Source organism: Malania oleifera, chromosome 4, assembly GCF_029873635.1.
Source record: "Malania oleifera isolate guangnan ecotype guangnan chromosome 4, ASM2987363v1, whole genome shotgun sequence".
NCBI classification, from domain to species: domain Eukaryota; kingdom Viridiplantae; phylum Streptophyta; class Magnoliopsida; order Santalales; family Ximeniaceae; genus Malania; species Malania oleifera.
The window spans coordinates 72148989-72170180 of record NC_080420.1 but is presented as its reverse complement, the minus strand read 5'-3'; the positions used below and the strand labels follow the sequence as shown (position 1 = coordinate 72170180).

The following is a 21192-nucleotide window of genomic DNA, read 5'->3' as shown; positions in this document are numbered from 1 at the left end:
CAGTGTGAAATGTATCAAAATGCCTTAGGCAATATGAATGAAATCCTAAAAGAGCTTTAGGAGGGATTCGAAATTCATGTACAGCAGCAGGGCACATACCTGCACAAAGCACATTCCAATCTCAACTTTTAACTAAAAATGCATTGAGACAGAAAATGGCTTCCATTTATACATGGTGAATAATGCACTCTAAAATAAATTAATTTCCACTTGCCCTCAAATTATTAGGAAAAGTACCAATTAATGAGCTCTGTCAGCTTACCTGTTCTCCAATATAGGAGCATACATAAGCTCAAATTTCAAAATAACCGCAGTGGTTGATGGAGCTGGGAAAATCAATTCCATATCAGCTGCCAAGGCTAATATAGGCATTATATAAACATAAAGAAACTTAATAACATGCAAAGAAAGCCAGACAGGGATGAATGCTAGAAAGTATTTTAGTGTGCATCTCTTTGAAACTTAGGTCATATAATTCAATGAAGATGCTGCCATTTTTTTGGGTCTTTGCAAACCAACCAGAGTCAGGGACTTCAACAAAGTTTACATCCTCACTTCCTTGGACTTGTTAAGTGCAATAAGGCATCTTATAGATGATGCCATCGTTATTGTGAGGGCTAGCATTGGATTAGGGACTGATGATGATATACACACATTTTTCCTGGATATCTGTGAGCAACCAACTTGTATTCAATACTCCCGAATAGAAGAGTGATGGAACATTTAGCACACTTTGCTTTTGATAAGCATGATCCAACATTTACCAATCTGTGTTAAAATTTTTCCTTTCCCCCTTTTCTTGTGTTTTTCTTCAGATAGCACCTGCCAGCTTTTTGGATATCTCTTTCACTTTTTTCTTGGATTTACTATCTTAAATAAATAATCCACTTATTTTGCACACACACAAACACACCCAGAAACAGAGGAGAGGGAGGGATCGCTACCTCAAATTTACCAAGAGATGCAACGTTGTTATATTTCTTGGCTACTGGTTCCTCAACTTCTTCTCTAGTGGGCACATCTACAACATCTGGCAGTGTCCTCATGGGGACAACTCCATACACTCCCAATGTCCTGGAAGCCCCTAAGTATAGTGTAATGGAGACCACACTTACACTTATGGGTGCAATATCCACCCCTGAATGGGCACTGCATTTGCAGACATCTTATGTTTTTCCTTTGTTTATTAAACAATTAAAAATGCCCCCAAAGGAAAAAAAAAAAACTAGATTTCCCAATGCTAGGCAACACCCAGACACTGCGGATCCACAATAGACTTATGTTTGAGATTAAGTTAAAAGGAAACTGGAAACAATATCAAACAGACGACTAAGTCCTTCTAAAGAACCCTAGGCATTGGTACCTTGCAGCATAGGGAATGTATCAAACATTGGTCAGTCATGTTCAAATCCTGAAGAATTCATACAAAACAAACTGCTATAATTCAACTACTAAATACAATAGTATTTTGGGATGTCTACATTCATCTATGCATAATCAAGCATTGTGCCCAAGGATCATAGCATATACTACTTGTTTTGCCCAATCCTCTTAAGGCCTGTTGATGCAATGTTTTGAAAGGCTCAATTGAGGCTTGCCTCAAGACGAGGCATGCCTAAAACGCCTTCAAGTTCAATCTAAAATACCAAACCCCAAAAGAGCCAACGCATTACACATTGAGGCTTATGAATTTGTATAATAGACATGCCTTTTGCATATTTCCAATTGAGGCTTAAGCATTTTGGTTCCTTTTGGGTGTGTGAATCATAGTTGTCAAAACGGGATTCCATTTGTGGATTGAAATTCCAATTTTGGGAATCAAGAATGGAATCAAAACGATTGAAAGATTTGGTAAATTTTCTAACACCAATTCTAATGACTTGCATATATTCATTTACAAGCAATAAGGAAAATAATAAAACACATTAAAATTTTGATGATAAAAGAATCATATATCATGTGTATACACTTTCCCTAAACAAAGAAAAGCAATAGAATGACTTAGGAAATATTAATAAAATAATGAACTTCATGCTGTTTAAGGGAAGAAATCAAGAAGAACTAAGAAAATTTGAACTTTTGGTGTTTATCAATAGTTAAAAAAAATAAATTTTCATGCATATTCTCTCTTGGATTAAAGAAAAAAAAAAAAAGCCTAAAAAAATGAGAACTAACATGAGTAACACCTTAGCCAGTGAGCGTCCCTGCCCCTTCTTCTCAATGGTAGTGCTTTTCCTCAAGTTCAAAACTAACGTAGACAAGGAGTGGAAGGTAATCGTGTAAAAATAAAAGCAATAAAAAAGAATTTTGGGGGTTTTTTAACTAGTTGGTTTTTTCGAAATATGATAGGTCCAAAATCAAGTGAATTGTAGATTTGGATCGGTTCTATAGATTCACAATCAATAGCTGAATAGTGAATCTATAAATTCAGCTATGATTCAATTATTTTTTTATTCATTAATAAGATTCGAATCGATTTGGTGCAAAATTGATACGAATCATATGAATTGAATTGTGAATTGTAAGGTTCTAACAACTATGGGTGTGAATCTTAAGTTAGGTTTGGCTAGAAAATTTTAACTAGATGTTAAGGGGATGTCGTAATATGAGTTGATTTATATAACTCTTGAACTTCAACCTTTGGGAGGTATGATCTATTAAATCAATTCAAGTTAGTAAATGACCAAGAAGTAGTTTACAAATTATATTTGATTTGTTTACATATTTTTTTTGTAATTTCTTTAAAATTTTATTTATTTTAAAAAATGTGTAGTTTATTTACTTATTTTTATCTAAAAATAAAATTCTCAAAATGCTTATGCCTTGCCTCTCAAGGGTTAAAACTATTCGCCTTTTGAAACATTGATCCTAAACCTATAAGCATTGTGCAAGGGCAAATGACCATTTTGTGGGCACACTTTTCTTTTGCTATGCATTCCTTGGATTAGGCCATTATTGGTTTGTCAGCTATTGGTGGGTCTCCAAGTCCTGCCTTTATTGAATAATTGTTCTTATTCCTCTACAGGATAACTCTGCACAGCTGGCCCAATGAGCTGTGATTACCCTAATAATATTAAACTTTGCTTCTAGGGATCAGTCTCACTCAAACTTCGATTTGACTATTGCTCATTGAATACTAGATCTTGTACTAGGAAGTTCTTAGTTCCTTAATTTATTGTTAATTGTGTGTCCTTGGCGGCTTGACTCGTCTTTTCCCTTGGTTGTTCATTCTTATGCCCTATCTATTTTCTTTGTTTCTATCCCTTGGTCTTATGTTAGATGCCCTTGCTATTCTTTGGTGAAAATATGCAATAGATGTCATATTGGAGCTTTGACTTCTCAAGGGACATGGGACAATGTATCTTCCTTATGGTAAGGAGCATTGGCTTAAATTTCCACGAAATTTTTGAAAATTTTGTCCAAATTTCTGCTTTCCATCACCATTGAAATTGAAATGACAGTCAATTTTCACCTTAATAATTTTTGTTGAAATTTCAATGAGTCCTCCACAATTTATCAAAATCTTAAAATTTTTGCAAAACTTATTGAAATTTTAACTGTAGAATGAAATTTCCATAGAATCAAATCTGAGATTTTGATGCAAACTGAAATTTATCTCTTAATTTATCTTATTTTTTTGTTGAACAAAGATTATTACAAAGGACTTTGAAATAATATGAAAAATTAAGCCTATAACAACCTTTTATTTAACCATTCATCTCTAAATTATATTTATCTTTATCTGATTTGAACAAATAATAATATTTAATTGATTTATGAACTTCATTTATATTAACCAAATATGTGCTATACTTATGAATATGTTTAACACACATACAACATTACAACTATTGCACCTCATACACAGCATAGATGTACTTAATTTGTAATGTATTAGTCCTAAAACCTTCATTATTATGTCTATTAACCATTTCTAAAGTTTCGTAAAATAACTCCATGTTTTACTATTAGTTTCCATCATTTTCCAAATCAAAATCAAAATTGACATCGGAATTTAAATTTCCATACTTTTGGAGGTATGAAATTATAATCAAAATTGAAATATAAGACCTTGGTAAGTTGTTGGGTGTTGTATCATCATGATGACAATTTGAAAGGCAAAAAATTCAGTTTGTGGCCAAGGGTTACAGTCGGAATGGTGTTTACTATTTTTGAGACCTCTCCTATATCCTGGCTGAGTTCTAGGCTTGCTTTGATTTTGTTGATAGTTAATTTTGAGTGACCTCTATCTATTAGATGTTAACTTGCACCTGGAAGAGGTTTACATGAAGCAGCTTTTGTGGTATGTTGACACTCGAGAGACTGCCAAGTTGTGCACATTGCACAAGGCCATTTATGGTCTGAAAAAATCTCCTGGGGCCTGGTTCGACAAATTCAGTACATTGGTTTCTGATTTTGGCTTTAGTGTAACTAACTTTTTTTCTGATTTTAGCTTTATACAATGTTACTCTAATCATTCTTTTGTTTAGAGAAGGAGATAGGTGTGGTGTTTCTTGAGGTTTACGTAGATGACATGATCATCATTGCTATTGATTCTAAGAACGATGCAAAGCTGGGATCACTTCAATATTTCTTGGGTATTGAAGTAGTCAGATGTAGCAAAGGCCTAAGTTTGTCCAGAGTTTGCTGGTCTTACTAGGTGATACTTTGGAGTTAGACAATCTGATACTCCTTGGACCCAAATTGTGAACTTAGTCAGGGATGATGGGTTCGGATATTGAAGATACACATGGTACAGGAAGTTAATTGGTAAGTTGATATACATAGCTGTCAGGAGGCCTGATATTTGCTATTGAAGTTGGTAGTCAATTTGTAGCAGGCACATTATGATGCTGCATATAAGATTCTTAGATATCCCAAGTGCTTCACTTGTAAGGACTGGTTGCAAGTGTCACAGTGGTTTGATTTTGTTGGGTTTTTTGGTTCAGATTGGGCTGCTTTGGTTAAAACCAGAGGTGTACTACTGGTTATTTTTTCTTTGCTGGTGTTAAGCTTTTTTGTGGTGTTAAAAAAAAAAAAAAAAACAAATGGTGATAAGCTTGTTACATCGAATAAGAAGCTTCAGCCTGCAAGATCTAGCGCTGAAGCAGATCAGCCCACACTGTCAATGAATTAATGTGGCTAAGATCCTTTGTATCTGAGTTTGATTTCCCATGACAAAACATATGGATGTGTTGTCAAGCAGCTATCTATATTACCAGCCATTTGGGATTTCATGGAAAAACAAATTATACTGGAGTACCATTTTGTGGGGAATGCTGCGAAGAAGACTGGCTACTCTATGTTCTGTAAAAAGTTAAGAGATTTATTTACAAATGCTTTTGTTTTTAGGTCTGTTTTCTCTGCTCATTTTGCACTTGTACCAAGCAGGGGCTGGGTAACGTCTTTGAACCTCCAACTTAAAATTGGTGTTTTTTTTTTTTGGGGGGGGCCAGGGGGGGGGGGGGGGTGTGTTGTAGGGAGAGAGGTGTAAAGTGGCAGTAGGTCTTTACTTGGTATTCTTGTCTTATTGTAATATTTGGACTATTTTGTTATTAGTGAAGGGGGAATATCTGGAGAATGTAACCTCATTCTCTCACCAAAATTTTTCTCTTTCCTTCTATTCTGCTCATGCTTTTTCTTGTTCAAATCCTAATTCTGTTATTGCTGGCCCATCCAAGTCAGATTCCTCAAATTAATAACGTGTTCTTATTCTTTGCTCATAGAAGATAATTCTTTTTCTCATCCCGCTTAATTTCTGCTCCACATTTTCTCTGCATTCTTGGCATTCAAAGGTGACAGTTTGAAATGCTCCATATGCTGCTTGTAGTTTGATTTTATTTTTGCTTTCTTCATTTTCCCCTTGTGAATGTTCTTAAGTAATTGTACTCCATCAGCATCTTTGCATTTTTTCTGATATAATGATGTTTAGATTTTTATACTCTAGAATATCCGGATAATAACTATTACTACCATGCTGAATTCAATAAATTAACTGTTACTGCTTCAATGCTTCCACTCCATCCATGACACTGCAGAATTGTTGAAATCATCCTGGATTCTCACTAATAATTTGCTGCAGTTTATCTCTTTCAAGTTGAGGGTGGAGGTACATTTATATCCCAACCTCCCCCAAAAAAAAAGAACCAGCCCATGCCTATACCCCGCTGCAAAAATAAAGTAGTTTCTTGAAAAGCAGTGAATAAAATGACGTGAGGTTGAGAATGGAATGAGCATATGATTGAAAGCAAGGGGTCGCAAAATCCTGAAGTTAAATCATTTGTTAGTTGTCATGAAATCTGTTGGGCATAATAGTGGTAGCTTAGGTGATGGTTTGTTACCCACAACTGGTATTGAAAGAATTGTTGTTTTCTACTAAGGGTTAGAATGAGGTTATACAAGATCAGGCTGAAAAATGCTGCTCCCCAATAACAAGAATTTAAAATTATTAATTTGGTGAAAATTTTGTCTTAGCCCCTACATTTGAGATCATGGATTTTGGGTTTTGAGTTCAGACTTGTATGGATTTGGAAAAAATGTAATATAAAATTATATTCAATTTCTTCTAAATCTGCGCAAATTCAAAGGAGCTTTAATAACTTGGTGACTTTCATTAATTATTGTTAGAGGTTATATACATCTTTTAATATTATTATTATTGAGTGTGTTGGTATGTTAATTAGGGAGAGTTGGTAAGGGTATTATTGTCATTAGAATGTATTTAATTTATATTACAAGTAGAGGAAGAGACCTATCTTTAAGTTAGATCATTCATTTTAATAAAATCTTAACATGGTATCAAAAGTGTGATCCAACCTAAACCCTATTCCCCTCGGTCGTCGCCAGAAAACACCATTTTCATGGCTGTTCTCTCCAGATTCACCTTTATCCCATATTACTTCATAAATCCAACCACACAAAACCCCATCACTGGAAGACACCCCACACACCCTCACGCATTGGCCAAATGCCGGCAGGACGCAAGTGAAGTTTCGACCACTTTTTTCTTCTTTTTTCCTCTGTCATGCCCTGATTCCTTCTTTAGGTTGTATTATCAAGCTGTTAGGACAGTATTTTGCTCAAAAATTCAACCTTTTTCGACCATACACATGCAGTATTCCATTCATTTCTGTTCAGGGTTTGTGAAGGCTGCTTTGTGAGTTTTTTGGAGTCGTGGCAGCATTCATATGTTCAGTTGTGAGGCTGTGGCAGTGCTATGTCCATTGGTAACCTGATTCCTTCTTTAGGTTGTATTGTCAAGCTGTTAGGACAGTATTTTGCTCAAAAATTCAACCTTTTTCGACCATACACGTGCATTATTCCATTCATTTCTGTTCAGGGTTTGTGAAGGCTGCTTTGTGAGTTTTTTGGAGTTGTGGCAGCATTTGTATGTTCAGTTGTAAGGCTGTGGCAGTGCTATGTCCATTGGTAAGTTTTTCACCTCATCCGTGGTTGTGTCAGTGCTTCGCATGGTTTGTGAATGCTCCAATTATTGATTGTTTTCCTTGTTTTTGGCATGGTTGCTGATTTTTGAGTGTTGTGGCAGTGCTATGTCCGTCGGTGAGTTGTTTACCTCATCTGTTGTTGTGTCAGTGCTTCACATAGTTTGTGATTGTCCCAATTAGTTTTAATTGTTCTTCTTGTTTTTGGTGTGATTGTTGATTGGTGAGTGTTGGGATGGAATCTATGAATCCCAAAAAATTGTTTCCTACATTGCCATCGCAAAAAATGACTCAAAAGTTTGATGGAAAGAACTATGTTCAATGGTCTAAAGCTGTTCGGATTTATTTAGCAAGGTTAGGGGAATTTGACCATTTGCTCCAATCTGATTCTTCAGTTGAGAAGAGAAAAGACGTGTGGGTTCAGGAAGATGCCTTGATTGTTTCCCTTTTATAGAATTTCGATGGAGCCACAGATTGCACGAATGTGTATGCATCTAGATATGAGCCAGGAGATTTTGGATCATGTCAAGCTTCTATATTCTAGTAGCATTACACGTGTGTATGATTTATCCTAGGAATACTTTCAGTTACAACAAGGAGATAGGAGTATTGCATATTATTTTGGAGAGATGAAGCATATTCATGAAGAGCTTAACGTCGTGCAACCTATAACTATCGACATTCGTGAGATGCAAAAGTAGGGGGGAGCAAATGACAGTTCTTCGTGTTCTAGCAAGCTTGAGACCTAAGTTTGAGGCAGTTCGATCTCATATACTCGGTAGTGTCGATCTACCATCATTTGCCGATGTTTATTCTCGTGTTCTTCGTGCTTTCTTTAGCATGCATTCTCCTACTCTTGCATCTGGATTTGAGAGGACAGCCGCTACACAGGGTAATTCTAGTTCTCTACCAAATAATCCCAAAAGTTGGCACGTTGGTTCAAGTGGTTGTAGTGGTAGAGACGGACGAGGCGGAGGAACTTCTTGCAAGTGCACTTATTGTGGACAGAATAACCACACCATTAAGCAATGTTGGGATCTTCACAACAGACCTTCACGTGTTGCCAATGCAGCCACTGCTGGTTTCACAGCTTTGGGGGTAGCTAATGCAGCCACCATCGACTCCTCACCTTTGGGTCAAGTGGGGGGCAACATACTATATCTATGTTAGGAAGAGTATTCCAAGTTGCAGTAGTATCAAGCGTCACAACAAGCTTCTCTCCCCATTGCATCTCTTTCCCAAACAAGCAATCACATAGTATGTCTGCCATCCAGTACTTCTCGTAGTCTTTGGGTCATAGACTTCCCTATCACTAATCATATTATTCGTATACCTAACCTTTTATCCACTCTTCAATATCCTGCAAATTTACCTTGTCTTATTCTTACTGATGGATCTACTACTGCAGTTAAGGGAATTGAGACCGTAAATCTCACTTCTTCTATTTCTCGTCCTTCTGTTTTATATATTCCCAAATTTCCTATCAATCTTATGTCAGCAAAATTACTAAATCCATAAATTGAGTGACATTCTTCCCTAATTCTGTGGTTATTCAGGATTTGAAGACGAAGAAGGCAATTGGTGGAGGGTGTGAAGCTGGTGGTGATGACAATCAATGAGCACCATTAAAGGATCCATTTCATGTTCCAGTTGGACCTATCACTAGAGCGAGATCCAAGAAGATCAAAGAAGCACTTAATGGGTTGATTCAAGATATTTAGGCTTATTCAAAAACGAGATACTCCAAGCTTGGCTCAAAGAAAGATGAAAGTGTAATAAACTTAATCCAAGTTTTCTTGATGGAGCTGATCTTGCTTAATTGGGCGTGACTTTCCAGACAACCAATTAATTGGCCAATTGACTTTCCAGGCAAATTAGTTGGCTAATTGACTTTCCAGACAAATTAGTTAATCGATTGACTTTTTAGACAACCAATTAATTGGCCAATTGACTTTTCAGACAACCAATTAATTGGCCAATTGACTTTCCAGGAAAATTAGTTGGCCAATTGACTTTCCAGACAAAATGGTTGGTTAATTGACTTTCTAAACAAATTAGTTGGGATCATTGAATAAAAATGTGAGGTTTTGTTTCTTCTATTGGTTGTTCAGAGAACTTATGAACTTATCAAGGAATTCTTCCTTGTGGTGTTCAAATTTTATACCTTCGGTTCGTGATTTAACTATAATCATTGGATCGAGGTTTGTTACTTTATACCTTCGGTTCATGATTTAATTATAATCATTGGGTTGAGATTTGTTACTTTATACCTTCGGTTCGCGTTTCATTTATAAACGTTGGGTCGGGGTTTCCTATCAAATCTGAATTTTAGCTTTCTTGAGCAAGTATTCCAATATTGGTTGTTGGGTTTCAACGCGTGTTGATTGAGGTTCACTTCATTTGGTATCAGAGTTTAGGCTCTAAAATCAGGTTTACTATTATTTTATCTTTTATTTCTTGCTATCGAATGCGAATTCTCGCCAAAATAACGAGATTCGACAACGAAAAAAAAAAAAGAACCCAAGATTGTTCTATGTTCATAATTGAAAGATAGACCTCGACCAGTTGTTTACGATAAACAAGAACCTTGGTATATACGACCTTAACTCGATTATTCCGAAAAAAGAATCTCGGTATAAGGAAGACGCCACAAACGGTGGTGGAAAACTGTTTGATAAGTCGTTGGTGAACACCACGGGAAATCCCGATAAGTTCAAATAGTTCTTCAAATAACCGCAGAGAAAATACTTTCACAGTTTTTACTAAATAATGATCCCCTTTGTACTTACAATAAGAAAGCATTTATAGGCATAACCTGGGAGACAAAACATTAAACACTTCAAACCACTCTCAACAACTCTCGACAACTTACTAAGACTTCTTGCAAGATTACAAATTAGGCTCAACAACTTACTAAGACTTCTTGCAAGATTACAAATTAAATATAACACAAAAGTCAAAGGTAGACTCAACAACTCAACAACTTACTAAGACCATGCAAGGAAACAAGTTATCTTGCATGATTACAAAGTAAATATAACACGAAAGTCAATCCCATATTTGAATAGCACACCATTATTACAGCATTTAAACATGCCAATTTAAGCTTGACCTCGGCCAGATTCTTCTAGAGCTTCAATCATGTTGATGAATCTTTGTTGCTCACATGGGTCATGCTCAATGGGCCTCCACGAATTTGCTTGAGTCCATGCCTCTTGAATCAGTTCGTTGAGTGCTACTTTAAATTTCCTTGCTCGTGCTCTCGTAACCGGCCCAATTGGCACTTGGACAAGGTCCTTTGAAGTTGTGCTATGATTTGTATCACTATCATCATATCTTATTCCGTTTGTGTTCATTATTCATTGTTCTTGTTTTGTGACGTATACCAAGTAGGGAAAAAAAAAGGTGTTTGAAAAGAAAAAGAGAAAAAAAAAAAAAGGAGGCTTCAGGAAAAAAAAAATGTGATATTGAAGCAATAGATACTATCAAAGTTGATTTTTTTTTTTTTTTGGTCATCTTTCGTTGATTCGTTGTTTCTATAATATTATCTTGTTGTCGATATTGGTTTAAAATACTACATGGATTCGAGGATGAATCCTTTTGAAGAGAGGGAGAATGATGAGAATCAATAAGCACCATTAAAGAATCCATTGCATGTTCCAGTTGGGCCTATCACTAGAGCGAGATCCAAGAAGATCAAAGAAACACTTAATGGGCTGATTCAAGATATTTGGGCTTATTCAAAAACGGGGCACTCCAAGCTTGGCCTAAAGAAAGATAAAGTCGTAATAAACTTAATCCAAATTTTTTTTATGGAGCTGATCTTGCTTAATTGGGCGTGACTTTCCGGACAATCTAGGCAAATTAGTTGGTCAATTGACTTTCCAAAAAAATTAGTTGGCCGGTTGACTTTCCAGGAAAATTAGTTGGCCAATTGACTTTCCAGACAAATTAGTTCGCCGATTGACTTTCCAGGAAAATTAGTTGGCCGATTGACTTTTCAGACAAATTAGTTGGCCGATTGAATTTTCAGACAAATTAGTTGGCTGATTTACTGACATATTTTGTAGTCTTTTCTTCATTCATGCTTTATAAATAACATGCACTCATTGTAATGAAGGAGATCATTGAATAGATCTATGAATAAAAATGTGAGGTTTTGTTTCTTCTATTGGTTCTTCAAAGAACTTGTTAACTTATTAAAGAATTCTTTCTTGTGGTGTTCAAATTTTATGCTTTCGGTTCGTGATTTTACTATAATCATTGGGTTGAGGTTTGTTACTTTATACCTTCGGTTCATGATTTAATTATAATCATTGAGTCAAGGTTTGTTACCTTGTACCTTCGGTTCGCGTTTCATTTATAAACGTTGGGTCGGGGTTTCCTATCAAAATCTGAATTTTAGCTTTCCTAGTTTGAGCGTTGTGTCTAATCTCGATTATAAGTCTTGTCAGTTGGGAAAGCACCATTGTGTTTCTTTCGCATCCTGTGTCAATAAATAGGCTACAAGCCCTTTTATATTAGTTCATTCAGTTGTCTGGGTTCCTAGTAAGGTCGTGTCCAAGTTGGGTGTTTCCAGTACTTTGTAACCTTTGTGGATGATTATTCAAGAATGACTTGGTTATATTTAATAAAAGATCGTTCTAAGTTATTTCATGTATTTTGTGTCTTTTGTTCTAAAATAAAGACTCAATTTGGTTTTCCAGTTTGAATACTTCGAAGTGATAATACTAAAGAGTTTTTCAGTGCACAATTCACTACTTATATGACTCAATATGGTATTGTTCATCAATCATCTCGTACCCACACTCCTCAACAAAATGGAGTTGCAGAGCGAAAAATAGACATCTTCTTGAAATCACTCGCACCTTACTTTATCAAATGCATGTACCTAAAGTGTCTGGGAATGTTGTACTTACTATTTGTTCTCTAATCAACAGAATGTCATCCTCTATTTAGTGGCAAAATTCCCTACTCTATTCTCTTTCTTAATTCATCTTTATTTTCTCTTCCTTGTATATTTGGGTGTGTGCCTTTTGTTTATCAATGAACTCTTGAGGTGGATCAGTTGGATCCTCGTGCTATAAAATGTGTCTTTTTGGGCTACTCATATACTCTAAAGGGATATCATTGTTATTTTGTGTTGCATCACTTCTTTGTCTTTGTCAATGTTAACTTCTTTAAGTCTACACCTTACTACACCCCGTCACTAAGCGCTTTTGTGCCCAATGAGTCTCTTCATTTGCCTAATCTTCTAGATTCTACATTGTTGTCCTTGCCCAACCAACCATCTAAGTGTCCATGTAGTTCGAGCCCTTCTCATCATCTTGATCATCCTTATTTGTAGGTTCATGACGGCGGCTCAAAGGAGGAGAGTCCCCTTTAGCTTCTACTACCATGCCTTTGGTTTCCTCCTTTGATGATCGTACTTCCCATGATGTTGATCCTCCTACCAGTTCAGAAAGGTATGTGCACATGTACTCAACACCTTATTTCCAATTATGTTTCTTATGACTCCTTATCACCCTCCTATCATTGTTTTGTTGCTGCTCTATCATTTGTAGCTTCCTAAATCTGTTTCGGAACTCCTGAGGTGGATCAGTTGGATCCTCGTGCTATAAAATGTGTCCTTTTGGGCTACTCATATATTCTAAAGGGATATCATTGTTATTTTGTGTTGCATCGCTTCTTTGTCTTTGTCAATGTTAACTTCTTTAAGTCTACACCTTACTACACCCCATCACTGAGTGCTTCTGCGCCCAATGAGTCTCTTCATTTGCCTAATCTTCTAGATTATACATTGTTGTCCTTGCCCAACCAACCATCTAAGTGTCCATGTAGTTCAAGCGCTTCTCATCATCTTGATCATCCTTATTTGTAGGTTCATGACGGCGGCTCAAAGGAGGAGAGTCCCCTTTAGCTTCTACTACCACGCCTTTGGTTTCCTTGTCTGATGATCGTACTTTCCATGATGTTGATCCTCCTACAAGTTCAGAAAGGTAAGTGCACATGTACTCAAAACACCTTATTTCCAACTATGTTTCTTATGACTCCTTATCAACCTCCTATTATTGTTTTTTTGCACTCATCATTTGTAGCTTCCTAAATTTGTTTCGGAAGCCTTAGCCCATTCTAGGTAAAGGGATGCTGTGGTTGAAGAGATGAGCACTTTACATGACAATGGTACTGGGGACTTGGTACCTCTTCCTCCTAACAAATCTGTGGTTGGTTGTTATTGGGTTTACATTGTGAAACTCAACCCTGATGGTCCTATGACTTGTCTAAAGGCCCGTCTTGTTGCTAAGGGATACACTCGGGTGTATGGTCTGGATTATTCTGATACTTTTTCTCTGGTTTCCAATCTTACATCAGTACATCCTTTCATCTCCTTGGCTACTAAATGCCGCCGACCTCTGCATCAGCTAGATGTGAAAAAATGTCTTCTTGCATAGTAACCTTGTGGAGGAGGTTTATATGGAGCAACAACTTGGGTTTGTTGCTCAGGGGGAGTCAGGCTTAGTGTGTCAGCTCAATAAGGCTTTATATGGTTTAAAACAGTCTCCTAGAGCATGGTTTGGTCATTTCAGTGCTATAGTACTTGAGTTTGGTATTCAATGGTGTGTTGTGGATCATTCCATATTTTATCATCATACTTCATCGGGTAGGATCCTTCTTGTTGTTTATGTGGATGATATTGTTATTACAGGTGATGATCAAACCAAAGATTTGGAACCGTTGAAATGTTTTTTGGGTATAAAAGTATATCTAGATTTCATATCAAAACTATTGTGTCACAGAGGAAGTATGTTCATGATCAAGATGAAACTGACTTGTTGAGATCTAAACTGATTGATACACCCATGGATCCTAGCACCAAGTTAATGTTGGATATGGGTGATTTGCTACCTAATCCTAGACAATACTGGAGAGAAAAGTTGAATTATCTTAAAGTTACTTGGCCGAATGTATCTTTTGCAACAAGCGTTGTGAGTCAATTTCTAGATTCTTCGAAGACAAGTCATTGAGACGCAGTAATTCGCATCTTGAGATTTGTCAAAGGTGCACTTGGAAGAGGTCTTTTATATCGTGATCAGGGTCACACTTATATCCATGAATATAAAATGCAAGTTGGGTGGGATCACCTTCTGATCGAAGATGCACCACTAGGTATTGTATCTTGGTTGGTGCTAATTTGGTTTCTTAGAAGAGTAAAAAACAAACTGTAGTGGTAAGGTCAAGTACGGAATCAAAATATGGGGCTATGACTCACATTGCTTGTGAACTTGTCTAGTTGAAGAACATGTTGGAAAAATTGGGCTTTCCACATTCTTAGCCTATGAAGTTGATATCGCCTCCAAGTGCGAAAGAATTGTTTATATTGCCTCCAACTCGGTCTTTCATGAGCGGATGAAGTCCATTGAAGTTGATAGCCACTTTGTTTGGGAGAAACTTGTACAGAAGCTCATTATAACCGTTTATATGAAATCAGACATGCAGCTTGCTGATTTGTTTACCAAAGCGTTGGAGGGTGCTTGTGTTAAATTCATTTGTAACAAGTTAGAAGCGTATGACATTTATACTCTAGCTTGAGTGGGAGTGTTAGAGGTTATAAATGCCTTTTGGTATTATTATTATTATTATTATTATTATTGAGTGTGTTAGTATGTTAATTAGTGAGAGTTATTAAGGGTATTATTGTCATTAGAATGTATTTAAATTGTATTATAAATAGAGGAAGAGACCTATCTTCAAGTTAGGTCATTCATTTTAATCAAATATTAACAATTATATGATGGAGATTGGATGGGTGTTAAAGCGAGGCTAACAAGTGTTCTTATTTCTATTTTTCCTTTTAATTTTTCTCCTTTTTATTTTAAAATATTTAATTCCAAGGACTTCTTGTCCTCATTAACTTTTTACTCTTCTTAGTATTTTTTTTTCCCTATAAAACGTGGATTAATTTAGATATGAACTTGTTTTCTAATGTGCAAGGGTTTAGCAGGGTCACGAAACGCTTGCCTATTATAATTTTTGTACAAAACAAATGTTAATTAAACTGCAAAACCATATCAAATTATGTTCCTGTCTAAATATACTTGTGGGTCATTCTGTTTATATTCTGTTGGCGTAAATATGCAGGTAGAACTTTATCCATCTCTGCTGTTATTTCCAGCAGAAAGGAAGAGCGTTGTATCTTATGAAGGTGACATGGCCGCAACCAGTATTATGGAGTTCATAGTTCATCATGGAAATGATTTTCACAGCAAAGGATAATTTTTTTTCATCAGGAATTTTTGTTTTTTTGTTGCAAAAGAAACGTATCAAGAAAGAGTAGAGGAAACTGCAATCAAGGAGAGGATTTTCATTTTTAAGCTTATGAGATTTTGTGCCTATCAAAAAATTATGCATCAAGATTTGCATAGAATCCCACCCAACTTGAATGGTTGTCCACTCAGATAAGTTGTTGGATTCTTTTATAGGCGAGCTTCTTTACCTTTTATAGACAATCACATTATTGTATCTTAATGATGTTCGCATCAGTAAATATTACATGGATTTAGTGGATTCAATTACATGAATTTTTCTCTTTTTTCGTCAATTTATACGATGGTGGCATTTTCCTCCGATCATTTGTCATCTCAACTAAAATTATTTTAGGTAAACTTGTTCTGTGAACACTAATAATAATTTGCTCATTTCTCTTTATTAGTGTACTGTTCGGTGCATGTTGGTGTTAATACCATGCGAGTCATTTTTCCTTATTTTGTAGAGGTTTTATGTTTCAGTTATTGTAAATATCTTCGTTGCTTAATTTATCTTTTAGTATTATATCACTAATACATTTTAACATAATACATTTTAAACCATATAGTGCAGTTGGTCTTATAATCATTTATAAAACTTTCTTTTTAATAGAGGATACTTAAAACAAATTCATTTTATCCAACCTTAATTCTATGCATTACATCTTTTTTTTAACTTTTTCTTCATCTTGTATTATAAATTTAAAGGAATTGAAATTTACTAGTACTATTATTTTTTTTTATTATCAAGTTTAATCTTTTCTTTGATATACCTTCCCCATAATTTTAGCTTAGACATCAACCTAGTCGCATCAATCGAGACTATTATAAACATCTATTCTAACTGACAAGTCCTTAGACTTTCGCACATATCTTTCATGACATTAATATAGATATTGGATACTTTTTTTTTTTTCTAAAGAGGTTGTGGTCTCTTTTACCTTAATTAGTAGCAATAGAGATCCATATCCTTTTCAAAATGAAATTTCATTTTGAGTGAGAAATATATGGATCAAAGTTGCAATGGAAGAAGTACAGTTTTTACATAAAAATCAAACATGAAAAGTTGGTGGAACTTCATAATCGAATGAAAGGAGTGAGGTATAAATGGGTGTTCAGGAATAAAGATACAAATTTAAGAAAGAGATAGTAAATGATTCAGAGCTAGACTAATGACAAAGGAGTACTTCTCTCAGAGGGAAGGGATAAACTATGGGTAGTCATTATCTTCTTTACTTGTCTGACATACCTACATTTGGGTTTTACTATCTTAACAGCTTAGTTTGATCAGAAGTTGGAGCTTAGTTTGATAAGAAATTAGAGCAATTGAATGTCAAAACAACATTTCTTTATGGTGACTTAGAATAGAAAATTTATATCAAGTAGCCAAAAGGTTTGAAGGAACCTAAGACAAAGAACCAAGTTTTATAGGTTGAGGAAATCATTGTATGGTTTGAAGCAATCAAGGCACTGGTACAAACAATTTGATTTGTACATGTTGATTATTAGATATATTTGCTATGTGTGATTTTTGTGTTTGCATTAGACTTTTGCTTGAGGATTCACTTATTTTCCTACTATTATCTATGGATGATACGTTGATTGCTACAAAGAATATTCATGATATCAATGATTGTGAATCTTTGTTCAATAAGGAATTTTAGGTGAAGAATCTTGATGCTACAAGGAAGATCCTTTAGGTGAAAATACAAAGAGACATGAAAGCTTTAAAAAGACTTAGAGAAGGTGTTTAATACATTTAGCATGAGTAATGTTAAGTGTCTACCATATTAAAAAATCATTTACTATCTAAAACACAATGTCCACAATTAGAGGAGGATGTGGAGGAGATGTTAAGGTACTTTATGACAATTTCATGGTAAGTTATGGCATCTAAGAAAGGAGCAATGGAGAGCTTTGAAATGGGTTCTCAAGTATTTGAAGGGCACTACAAATTTTTGGCAATAAGTTTAGTACAAGACCGAATTCACCATTAGTTGAGAGGTTAATTGATGCAGATTATATAGGACATTTGGATGGCATATAATCCTCACAAGTTGTGTCTAAATAATGACAAGTGAACTTATCTATTGAAAATCCATATTACAGACAATTTATGCCTTCTTTACCACTGAGGCAAACTATATGGCAATGACATACACATTGAAGAAAACTATGTGGCTAAATAGATTAATAGAAGACAATTCGTTGGCATTGTGATAATCAAAGGGTCATTAATTAGTGAGAATCAAGTAGTGAGATTTAGTTACTTAAGGTGGCTATACAAGAAAATGTAGCAAACATGTTATTGAAGGTTGTTAATAGGGTGAAGTTTTTGCATTATTGAACTTAGTCAGATGTTTCTAGTTGCTGAAATAGTAATGTGCAACTTCTAGTGGTGGTACAAGTCTCCAAAAATCGCTCCACTAATTGGGGCGATTCCATTGTCCAAAAAATTCTTTCTAGAGGACCTAATTTTTTCTCCCAAATTTATTACCATAGTTTTGATAAGATTGTTTTACCATTGAATTAGTCATTGACTTCATCCATTCAACATTTAAAAGCCTGCTCCATAAGAGGGGAAGAAAGAGCATTGCATTTCTTTTGTGATAAAATTCAGTCCTTAAGGTGAAATTCCAATACAATTAAAACGTCCATTGGAAATTAAAGCCACTAGGGGTTAGAGAGAGAATCTTATATTTTGCATTATTACATTTTTTTTTATGGTAAAAGTAAGTCAAGAGATTGGGGGAAGAGGGGGGGGGGGGGTTGGGGAGAGAGAGAGAAATCTTATATTTTGCATTATTACATTTTTTTTATGGTAAAATGAAGCCAAGAGAGTGTTAGCATGGACATTTTGCAGGAATGAGGATCCACTTTTGCTGTCAATTTGCCTTGATATGTCATCTTTATAGTACGATGCTGCCACAAAGATAACAAGTCATAAGTTAACAATCTTTTCCTTCGTATATTGTGTTATGAAGTTTAGCAAAGAGCATCAATTTTGATTAAATTGTTGTGCATATCAAATAGAGTACTTTGGGCTAATTTCATTGACTTAAAAATTTTATATTTTAATTATGATTTGATGATTTTGTCAAGTTGATTGTTCTCTTTGGACTGCATTTTGACCAAAAAAAATAAAAAAAATAAAAAATCCAACTAAGACAAAAAACCATTGACATAATATATGACATTTATATTTTTATATATTCTATGAAAAATATGCTACAATCACCTAACATATAATAATTTTTTTTACGAATCAAGATGGACCTTTACAGATATTGTTTATGCTTGTAAACATTAACTTTTGGAGTTAATGAGTTTAATGTATGAATATGTAGTGTAAGACATTTGTTGGTGTATGTTACTTTAAGTTTGTATTTATTGATATGTATGTTTTAATATGTTTTACAGTGGAGCATTGTGCTTATAGTCACTGTTTTTATTTATATATTTATTTTACCTATCCATTAAAATTTCATCCATAAAAGCTCAATTTAGTGAAATGTGAATTTAATATTTATAAAACAAATTTGTTAGAGATCAGCATGTCGATTTAAACTGTCAACCGTGTCAATTTCAACAGTTTACAATTGATTAGTTTATATAATTAAAAGATGCTTACTGTTCAAATTATAGGATATCATCGTATTTTATTTTTGTATCAAAACCAAAACATACTCACCCTTAATATATATATACACATGTGTGTATGAAAATTTCAAAGTTCGTCTATGCGCATATGTAAAACACAAGTGCATATCAACTTTTATGCCTTTATTTGTTAATCATGAGTTTATGGTCCCATATGTCTCTTGCTTGGACTACAATATTGTCAGTTCTATATACCAATATCATCCCAATGAGCCGTGAATGTGGAAGAGAGAGAGAGAGAGAGAGAGAGAGAGAGAGAGAGAGAGAGAGAGAGAGAGAGAGAGAGAGAGAGAGGAATCTTATATTTTGCATTATTACATTTTTTATGGTAAAATGAAGCGAAGTGATAGCTATTAGAATGGACATATTGTAGGAATGAGGATCCACTTTTGCTATCAATTTGCCTTGAAATGTCATCTTTATGGTATGATGCCACCACAAAGATAGCAAGTCATAAATTAACAATCTTTTCCTTCATATATTGTGTTGTGAAGTTTTGCAAAGAACATCAAATTTGATTAAATTGTTGTGCATATCAAATAGAGTACTTCGGGCTAATTTCATTTTGACTTAAGAATTTTATAGTTTAATTATGATTTGATGATTTTGTCAAGCTGATTGTTCACTTTGGACTGCATTTTGACCAAAAATAAATAAAAAATCCAACTAAGACAAAAAACCATTGACATAATGTATGACATTTATAATTTTATATATTCTATGAAAAATATGCTACAATCATCTAACATATAAGAATTTTTTTTTATGAATCAAGATGTACCTCTACAAATATTGTTTATGCTTGTAAATATCCACTTTTGGAGTTAATGAGTTTAATGTATGAATATGTAGCGTAAGACAATTGTAGGTGTATGGTACTAAGTTTGTATTTATTGATATGTATGTTTTAATATGTTTTATAGTGGAGCATTGTGCTTATAGTCACTGTTTTTATTTATATATTTATTTTACCTACCTATTAAAAAATTCATCCATAAAAGCTCAATTTAGTGAAATGTGAATTTAATATCAATAAAACAAATTTGTTAGAGATCAGCATGTCGATTTAAACAGTCAACCGTGTCAATTTGAACAGTTCACAATTGGTTAGTTTATATAGTTAAAAGATGTTTACTTTTCAAATGATAGGATATCATCGTATTTTATTTTTGCATTAAAACCAAAACATACTCACCCTTAATATATATACACATGTGCGTATGAAAATTTCAAAGTTCGTCCATGTGCATATGTAAAATACAAGTGCATATAAACTTTTATGCTTTTATTTGTTATTCATGAGTTTATGGTGCCATATGTCTCTTGCTTGGACTACAATATTGTTAGTTTTGTATACCAATATCATCCCAATGAGCTGTGTATGTGGAAGAGAGAGAGAGAGAGAGAGAGAGAGAGAGGAATCTTATATTTTGCATTATTACATTTTTATGGTAAAATGAAGCCAGGAGATAGGTGTTGATTTGCCTTGAAATGTCATCTTTATAGTACGATGCTACCACGAAGATAACAAGTCATAAATTAACAATCTTTTCCTTCGTATATTGTGTTATGAAGTTTTAGCAAAGAACATCAAATTTGATTAAATTATTGTGCATATCAAATAGAGTACTTTGGCCTAATTTCATTTTGACTAAAAAATTTTATATTTTAATTATGGTTTTATGATTTTGTCAAGTTAATTGTTCTCTTTGGACTGCATTTTAACCAAAAACAAAAAAAAAAAATCGAACTAAGACAAAAAAAAAAAAAACCGTTGACATAATATA

General features: G+C 34.5%; 1 protein-coding gene across 2 annotated transcripts in view; it reads left to right on the top strand.

The window, feature by feature from the left end:
- LOC131154017 (uncharacterized) overlaps window positions 1–16041 on the top strand; it is an 81458-nt gene extending 65417 nt beyond the window's left edge. For both annotated transcript variants that reach the window (XM_058106469.1, XM_058106470.1), the window contains exon 7: window positions 15582–16041. In XM_058106469.1, coding sequence (XP_057962452.1) covers window positions 15582–15716 — 135 coding nt within the window. In that variant the 3' untranslated portion in view covers window positions 15717–16041. The remainder of the gene's footprint in view (window positions 1–15581) is intronic.
- The last annotated feature ends 5151 nt before the right edge of the window (window positions 16042–21192 follow it).